This window comes from Sesamum indicum, linkage group LG7 (assembly GCF_026168435.1).
Source record: "Sesamum indicum cultivar Baizhima isolate 11 linkage group LG7, ASM2616843v1, whole genome shotgun sequence".
NCBI classification, from domain to species: Eukaryota; Viridiplantae; Streptophyta; class Magnoliopsida; order Lamiales; family Pedaliaceae; genus Sesamum; species Sesamum indicum.
The window spans coordinates 7,321,440-7,331,044 of NC_142663.1; the positions used below are offsets into that span (position 1 = coordinate 7,321,440).

The 9,605-nt window shown below is 32.7% G+C and overlaps 1 protein-coding gene across 2 annotated transcripts; it reads left to right on the forward strand.

Annotated features, from left to right (window-relative positions):
- The first annotated feature begins 3,044 nt into the window (after positions 1–3,044).
- On the forward strand, positions 3,045–9,305 carry LOC105166318 (glutamate receptor 2.7-like). Of its 2 annotated transcripts, none has more exons than XM_011085625.3 (5): positions 3,045–3,388; positions 5,504–6,759; positions 7,235–7,553; positions 8,006–8,403; positions 8,688–9,305. In XM_011085625.3, the coding sequence occupies exons 1-5, from the start codon at positions 3,115–3,117 to the stop codon at positions 9,060–9,062; spliced, it is 2,622 nt and encodes an 873-aa protein (XP_011083927.1). In that variant the 5' UTR covers positions 3,045–3,114; the 3' UTR covers positions 9,063–9,305. The 2 variants fall into 2 exon arrangements, with proteins under 2 accessions (XP_011083927.1, XP_088738941.1); XM_088882815.1 differs by having other exon boundaries at positions 8,674–8,887.
- The last annotated feature ends 300 nt before the right edge of the window (positions 9,306–9,605 follow it).

The window sequence follows — 9,605 nt, forward strand, 5'->3', positions numbered from 1 at the left end:
GCTTGGAACAAAAATGACCTACTTTCATAGATTTTTATGTGAAATGGACTCTTCAAAAATGAACTTTGTAAAATCTAAAAAAATTTACATTTTTTTTTCAAAAAAAAAAAGAAAAAAGAAATAGCAGCTCTTAATTTATTTTTAAAATTTGGATAAATTACACTTATTTCCTTGAACTTAAATTTAATTACACAAACATTCTAAAAAAAATTTGAACCGATAGGTACACCCTCTAAGGGGGTGTTAATGTATATATTTCAGAAAATGTTTGTGTAAAATCTCATTTACTGAATGGGGGAATATATTTATAATTTGGGTTAATTACACTTAGATCCTTTCTGAAAATACACAATTACACTTTTTTTCAAAGAAATTTTAAAATTAAATTTACATTCCATCCGAAAATTCACTATTTAACCTGACCTCTTTTCATAAAAATTTGGACAAAAAATTCTAACCTTAGCGAAAAATTACATAATTTTTAATTAAATAAAGGAAAAAATATCATGATGTTAAGCTCACTCCATATATGTACATACATTTTCCCTTTATAAGTAGAAATATTTATATGAAAATATTAAATAAGGGGCAAAATTAAAATTTTATGTAATTATTTTTGTTATTCACTACAAGAAAATATAGTACTAATGACAAACTATCATGTGACTATTTTGAAGTTGTCATTAAAAATATATATTAAGTGACAATAATTTTGATCTTGTCACTGTATAATTATTAGTGACAAAAATTGTACCTAAAATTATCACTGAAAACAAGTAGTGATATAACTATATGACAACTATTATTTGTTGTCACTAGATTATCACTATACATGAGTCACTAATTGTATTTAGCGACAACTTTGAGTACGTTATTTTGTCACTAAGTCTTACTAATAATAATTTTAACAAAATAATAGTAATTATTAAAACCATGAAAATTATTATTGTGACAAAATAAACATTCTTGTTACTAAATATATATAATTAGTGACGATATCAGAATTTTTCACTGATTGTTTTTGTCACGAACTTTTTGTTTTTTTTTTTGTAGTGATTTTAGTATTTTCTATTCAAATTTTAACGGAACGAGATCAGTTGTAAATAGAGAATTTCAGAGAATGTGTAACTGTAATTTCATAACTTCCTTGGGAAGAAAGTATAATTTCGCATTTTTATCTATCCTTAGGGATAGTCAACGTAATTTACCTTTAAAATTATGAAGAATTTCTCCAAAAATTAGTTGCAAATATATATAGTATATTTATACTAAATATCTATAGTAAATATTAAGGGGAGATGTCTAAGTAATAATTATCTTGGTTGTCGAATGTGTACAGACTAAAATGTCCGTATATGTATATAATAATTTCTCCATAAAAAAATAATTCATTTAATTAATGGAATTTTACTGTAAGTTATACAGATTTAAAGTTAATTTATTTTATTGGTGTCGATTAGTTATTCATATTTTTTTATTTAATTAAATAAATATAATAAAAATTCAGTAAAAAAATACACAAAAACGATCTTGATATAGGGGGCCACATCGGACCGTCTTGAACTCGAGTATGTACGGTCTCGTGAGAATTAACCATGATCATCTCTTCCTAGCTATTTTGCAAGTACCAATCTCCTTGTCTTCTTCCTTGGACAAGTAAACAGGTCTTAATTTCTAGAAATTCAACTACACAATTAAATTCCAACCCTAACTAGTGCAAGTGGATTGGTTCCAACCTTCCTGGCTTCTAACTTCTCTCACATCTAGAATTAAAAATAAATATAAAAACAAATATATGTTTTAATTAGGACAAAATTTATATGGTTCAATCACCTAACCAACTCTGTCTGCATTTGACATTAATTAGTCAAAAATAAGGATTCATTGACTTTCAACTGTCTGGTTTATTAGCAAATATATGCAAATTAGTTGAACATCTGTAATACTCTTAATAAGGGCAATTAGTATTTCTCGTCTTGTAATTTAGAGTTTTTTTTATTTTTGATCTCATTGATTATAAAATTATCATTTTTGGTCTTGTAATTTCTAAAAAGTAGTATTTTTTATCTCGTGATATATTTTGGTTTGATAATTTAACAAAAAATATCACGTGCTCAACATATGGCCGTTAGAATTTTTACTTTTTTTAGTTCCACTGTTTACGGGATTCTCACTTATAACTTTCAATAATAGCAGTTTTGGTCCCATGCACTTAACTGTCACGAGATAAAAGATACTACTTTTTAAAAGTTACGGGATAAAAAATGAGAATTCCGTAATCAATGGAATCAAAAGTGAAGAGACCACAGTTACCGGACGGAAAATAATATTTCTCTTATTGGAAAAAATACGGGCAACCCTTTTCTGTGATACTGCAAATGAGTAAATTACCTTCTGTGAAAAAAAAAACAGCAATTTTACTCCCCTGAATTTTTTAAAAATACAGTAACTTACCTTCCGTATTTTTTAAGATGAAGCAATCTGACCTTCCTATTTTGGGAGATAAATTGCTTCATTTTAAAAAACACAAGAAAGTCTATTGTTATTTTTTTTATAGGAATAATTTGTCAATTTACAATATTACAGGGACAAATTGCATTAAACCCCTTCTCCTACTAATCGATACAATTTGTTGTGTCATTCGATATATTAAAATACCGAAAGTGATAGTTTTAAATAAAAAATAGATATTATACACCAAACTAGCCATGTTCATAAATGTTGAATCGTGCTGCCTTTTTATTGTAAGACGTCAACCTGACTATATACATATTTTTAGTCTTGCATCTTCACTCAAAACTTTCCAGGAAAACATATATATATGAGTGGCTGCGTGGATACGAAAACGACGTAATTCGTTGATTTTCAGTCCAATTCTTTTAAGCTAGCTCAAGAGTCACTCCAAGCAATATCAAGGAATGCGCGATGGATCCAAGTCAGTATATAGTTTAAAAATAAAGACAAAAATATTGAGTTTGAATAAGTCGTTCCAACATTGGAATATATCCATGTAATTACGTAGTAATAAGTGATGAAACTGATGGGGTGGTGGGTCCTAAATTTCTTTCATTAATGTCCCTGGAGGCAGGAGGAGGACATGACTGATCAGTCCTCATGAATATCCAGCTCCACTTGTTCTTGTTCTTCCTTTGCTTCGTGCTGGTGGAATCAGAAACGACAGCGTCGATAAGGAAAGAATGTCGGCAGAAGCAGCAGCATCATCATCGGCCCACGATGAGCATCGGGGTTGTGATTGATGAGAGTTGTCGAGTGGGCAAAGAGCAGAAGATAGCCATGGAATTGGCTGTTGCTGATTTTCGTCCTTGTCTGAACCTGGTTTTGCACCCAAGACCTTCGCATGGGAGCTCAGCTCCTGCTGCTTCTGCGGGTACGTAATTCCTATTTTTCGACTTTTCAAAAGGTTGGAATGCGACTCTCTTTCCTCCTCAATTGCACGGAATGCAACTAAGAAGTGATTTCCAACTTGCTGTCGGTTATAGCATGTTATTTTTGTGTGCATATAATAAATAATAAAAAAAATACAAATAAATTCCTGATATTACAAATGAGCAAATTACTTCCTATGATTTTTTTAGCAATATATCTTTTTGTGTTTTTTAAAATGCAACAATTTATCCTCTGTATATTTTTAAAATTGGATGTCCCATGTTTTTGCTGCCTAATTTCAGACAACAAGATGAACCAAGAAAATGATGAGTGTCGAGACAAAAAAAAAAATAATTCTTACGGACACCTTTGTAGAAGTGGGAGTAGGGTTGATTCCTTAGGGATTAGCTTCAAGTCGATTCCTTCAAAAATAAAAATAGTAGGGGGAGGGTTTGACTGTAAGAAGAACAAAAATTAAATTAAACTAGAGAGATAATGAAATTAAAAGAGATAAATTAAGAGAAGACTTTTTCGGTTAAGATCGGGTTCATGCTTGATTCCATTGGTTGATCATCGATGCAAATATGACACTCGTTTAAATAAATAAACCAGTTATAGTCATTGGTACGACCAAACGACCTCATCTTTCTTTACCTTTTCGTTAGTTAAGGTAAGATTGTTGGCTAAATCCCTAATCAATGAACAATCCTGGGAACGTCCACAAGATTTAATCCATCAACAACATTAAGAATTAGAAACGCCTGATTCTAACTAACAAATTCCTACGAGGATAATTCATTTAAGTTAGATCATGCATGCTCCATAATATTATTAACTATTTTGACATAATCAATCATGTTATGTTGCTACTAATTATTGAACTAAATAAATAATTATACGGATTTGTAAAGTTCAATTAGCAAAGTAAATCTTTTTATTTTTGTGGTTAATTATTACACTAACTCAAACCTAAATTTTGACATTTTCAACAAGTTGACTTTGTAAATGCTAATATTGTCGAACACATATATATGTAGTCTACGCAGCTCATAACTTGACAAATGATACTTTTCTGTAACAAATTAAATATTGTTATTATTTATTTAGAATTATAAAAAATTATGTCAAAAACTAATTGTAGGTATCAAATGAGAGTCATACAAACAAACGTAAAAAGTATAATAATTATAAAAATATTAATTATCATCAAACAGGATGTCGAAATTTATTGTAAATTATGAAAGTGTTTGCGAGCGCTTTAGAAAAGTGCTTTCCAACTTCTGATTCCCGAAAAGTACTTTTGAAGTGTTTGGGATGCCAACTTCTGTTTCTAAAACGGCTAAGAAAAGTGCTTTTAGGCCAAAAGTTAGAAGCACCTCAATTTTATTTTAGTTGCTTTACTTATCATAATAATTTTAATTCAACTTTATTATTTTTATTTTACTTTTAAAATTATATATTTAATGTAGCACCCCCAATATTATAACAAACTTCAATTTAATTCATTCAAGTTTTATTATATTCCAATTATGACCTATACTTTATTTACTAATCACTAAGTTTCATAAGGATTTATCAATTAATCCTATAATTACTATTATAATCTTTGGGGCGTCACATTTAAAGTTGAAATTGGAATCTTCATAATTTGAATAATTTAGCAATATTTTATTTGCTATAATATCTATTATTTCGTTCACATATTATTATTTGATTAAACACATTTTTTGTAGTATTTGTAAGAAATAAAATAAAATATGCTAATCGAAATAGAATTTATTATTTTTTGTGAAAAAATAATTATTATTGATAAAAAATAAGTAAAATAATATGCCAAAAATAGTATCTTTTTAACACATAGGGATAAAATAATTTTTAATTAATTAAATTTATTTTAGAAGTGATTTTTCTCCAAATATTATCCAATTTAACTTATATCTGCTTTTTAGTTTTTCAATGAACAATACCCACTTTTGATTCCGCTAAAACTCTCAATTTTTTCAACGAAAATCACTTTTATAAAAGCAGAAATTTTTACAAACACTCCTTATATAAATCAAATAATATAGTAATTATATCTCAAAAATTCCCTTATACATTTTCCCTGTATTTTCAGCAATTGATCTTATCAGCCACAATCAAGTCGATACCATTCTTGGAACAGTAACACAGCAAGAAGCCACCATACTCTCAGAACTCAAGACATCCATGGCCAGAAGCACTCCCATCATTTCCCTTTCTCCGGTAGCCTTTCCTCCTCAAGAAATGGTACAAAAACCGCCATCTGTTATCCAAATAACTAGCCCAATCACCTACCAAATGCAATGCATAGCTGCAATCGTCGGCCGTTTCAGGTGGAGAAATGTGGTGTTGATACATGAGCAAGAAAGCAGCTTCTCTGAAGATTCAAGTCTCTTCACTCTCCTCTTGGGCTCACTACGGGCCGTTGATTCGTCCATTGAGCATCACTTGTCTTTCCCTCGTATCTCTTCTCTGCTAGATCCCAAAGCAGTTGTTGAAGAAGAGCTGAAGAAGCTCAGAAGTAGGAGTGGTAGAATTTTCGTGGTTGCTCCGTCGTCTATGGACTTTGCAGTGATCTTGTTTGAGAAGGCTAAGGGGTTAGGAATGATGACAAAAGGCTACGTGTGGATTGTATCAGATGAGATTGCTAATCTTCTTGATTCTGTTGATTTGTCGGTCATACTTAATATGCAAGGAGTTCTTGGTTTGAAGACGGACTATGCAGACACCACCGATTACTACAAAGAGTTCAAATCCAAATTCAGAAGAAAATACAGGGAAAAGCATCCAACAGAAGAAGAGAATTCGTCCCCGAGTGTGTATTCTTTACGTGCTTATGATGCAGTTTCAGCCCTTGTCAAGGCTTTCCAGAACTCAGAAGGCATAAAGATTAATTCCACAGAACTAATGCATCATGTTTCATCGAGCAACTTTCAAGGCCTCAGTGGTGAAATAAGATTAAAAAATGGTTTACTTTCACATAAGCCCATTTTTCGGATTGTTAACGTGATTGGTAAGAGCTACAGAGAAGTAACCATGTGGTCACCGGAGTTTGGTTTCTTGGGGGAACTTATAAGTTCTATCTACTGGCCAGGCGGTGAGCGAACCATCCCAAAGGGATGGACTATGGGAAGCAATGAGAAGCCTCTGAAGGTAGGGGTTCCTGCCAAAGGTGCATTTAATCAGTTTGTGAAAGTTGCATATGATCAAGGCCATAACCAGACTCAAATCAGTGGATTTTCAATCGAGGTTTTCGAAGCTGCCATTAAACAACTGCCTTACAATCTCGATTACGTGTTTGTCCCGTATTATGGTTCGTATGACGAAATGGTGGCTGAAGTTCACAACAAGGTATGGCGTAAGAGGTTGTTTGTAATAGCTTCTACTTTTGTGCATGGTATGAATTGTAAAAAGATTTCTACGTTCAGATGTAGTAAGCTAGGGAATATTTGAAACGTGGGGAGAACTGAAGTTAGAGTATTTGAGAAAACATCTTAATACGGACAATTTTACAAATAAACTACAAGTTAGTAGGAAACATATAACTTTTATTTTAAATCAACTTAATTTAAGCAGTTTAAAAGCATAAATTTGTAGACCAAAAACCTTTTTTTAGCTTATTTTTCAATTATAGAAAGATGATAAACGCTTAAAATAAGCTCATGGAAACACCCCTACAGTCTTCTAAGACTTAGTACAACAAGAAAACAGCTATGTTGCAGACGTCTTTAGACTTTTTCACTTTCAAGACCTCTAGAACATAGGCCAGTTGACTTGTGAAAAAATGGTAATACAGCCCTTACTTTTGTTTTGAACATGTCGACAGAGTCTGGATGCAGCAGTAGGTGATACAGAAATAATGGCGGATCGATACGTGTACGCTGAGTTTTCACAACCCTACATCGAATCAGGGCTGGTGATGTTAGTGACAGCAAAACCACGGCTAAAAGAATCGAGGTTCATAGCGTTAAGTGCCTTCACCAAGAAGATGTGGATCCAACTTGCAGGGTTGAGCATGTCAACAGGAGCTATCATCTGGCTAAGTGAATATGCAACAGGCAATGAGCAGTTCGCCAACAACTCATTCCTTCAACTCATTGGCTCCGTCCTATGGCTTTCAATCACAATTATCTCCTTCTCACAGAGTATGTCTCAGCTTCAATCTTACTACTATTTAAGATTAAACAAAATATTATATACATGATTTCAAATTAAACAAACGGTCTTGTAACTATTACGGTGGAAGTGACCTGAGTTGAGTCGGACACATTATTATTCAAATATGAGAATTTTTAACCATCTTGAAATAGTGTGCAAGAGAGTTTTTCCATTAATTATTGAATCTTAAACGAGCTTTGATCGAGTTCGTGTAGGTTGATATTTTCAAATTTATTTTTATGATTCTTTGACTAATCAAAATCGAATTTGAGCTGAGATTCAACTTATTGAAAGAAAGTGTGTTTAAACTTGATTTATTGAGTTTAAGAAATTAAGTCCAAACGAAGCTTTTGCATTGAACATTTGGTAGTTCGATCAAATTTTCAGCCGTAAGCTCGGTGTCTTGATCTAGGCCTACGACGCTGCCCTTTGTATGCAGGAGAAAATATCAGGAATGGTACATCTAAGCTTGTGTTGGCAGCGTGGATATCTATAGTTTTTGTTGTGGGAGCAAGTTTTACCGCAGTCTTGAGTTCAATGATGACAGTGCCAAGGCTCCAACCATCAATCCTGGACATAGATCATCTTCGGAACACAAATGCTGTCGTTGGATGCAACGGGAACTCCTTCATCGTACGGTATCTAATAGATGTTTTACATTTCAAGCAAGAAAATGTCCAAAGAATCTACTCCATCAACGACTACCCGAGAGCTTTTGAAACTGGGGAGATCAAAGCTGCTTTCTTCGTCGCCCCACACGCGAAAGTGTTTCTTGCGACGTATTGCAAAGGCTACACCATCTCAGGGCCTAGTATCAAACTAGGTGGTTTTGGCTTTGTAAGATTTAATTCTTGTTTCCAGGCAATTTTTGTGCTTTTTATAGTCGTAATGTTAAATACAACAACGCCCATGTGAAAATACCAATAGACAAAAACAACCCTGAAAAGAAAAGAAAAAAAAAAAGAAGGCAAAAATACGACCCCCTAACGTCGAAGACATGAGCTTCTAGGGCCATGTTGCCTTTTTTAGGTTAATTACATCAACAGCTCTTAAGATTAGATCAAATTACTTAAATATTTTATATTTTTTATATTTCACCATTTCCAGTGCTTCGTTCTCAGGTTTTCCCGAAGGGCTCACCGTTGGCAGTTGATATTTCAGAAGCAATACTCAAATTAACACAGAGCGGACACGTAAATACGTTAGAGAAAAACATGCTTTATCCTTCAAATTGCACATCATCAACCAACAGTGATGAAGCAGATGACATGAAACTAGGCCCTGAGCCCTTCTCCGGTCTGTTCCAGGTTTTAGGTGGAATCATAGGAGTTGCATTCTTCATCTCGGTCATTCGTTTGGTGAGAACGAAGAGGATTAGCATTCATGATCTACTGCAAAGAGCACTGATAGTGAAGAGGATTTGTATGCGGGCTTCGTCCGTGCTCGCTGAATGCTACATAAGGTTTCGTTGGCATTCGGAAGGCAGCCAATCGTAGGTAGATATGAAAACTATAATCCTCACGAGTATATTATACTTGTAATGTGATTGTTGTACAATATAAGGACACTCACCGATCATATAACAAATGTATTAATATTCTCAATGTGATTAGTTTTGTGCTATTTAATCTGATTTGGATAAGAATTTTTTTCAATAGATATAGAATTGTATGTACAATAGTTACTTGTACAGAATGATCATATCAAGTTGTAATTAAATTAAGAACAATTTTCCTGCCTGTTGAATTGGGCAGTTGTAGTATCTACGGAATGCTTTTGCAAAAGCACAGAAACTATAGTTAGAATACGAGGAAAACTCTTATTTTTATAGTAGTTGTTTGTCTATAGCAATATGCATGATTGGTATGTATATATAGAATTAAGTACGAATATTATGAATTTGGGAAAGGAATAAAGATACGAAAAGAATTAGGATTGACTTTTCGTTGTTAATTCCATTCACATAATTGATAAAGCTTGCCAAATTTGGTATTTTTAGGTCGAGGTTTGCCTCAACCAGAATTGCACAGTCAAGGCGC

Coding starts and splice junctions, on each gene's coding strand:
- LOC105166318 (XM_011085625.3), top strand. CDS start 3,115: ATGAATATCCAGCTCCACTTGTTCTTGTTCTTCCTTTGCTTCGTGCTG. Junction 3,389..5,503: donor AGCTCCTGCTGCTTCTGCGG/GTACGTAATTCC, acceptor CTGTATTTTCAG/CAATTGATCTTATCAGCCAC. Junction 7,554..8,005: donor AATTATCTCCTTCTCACAGA/GTATGTCTCAGC, acceptor CTTTGTATGCAG/GAGAAAATATCAGGAATGGT.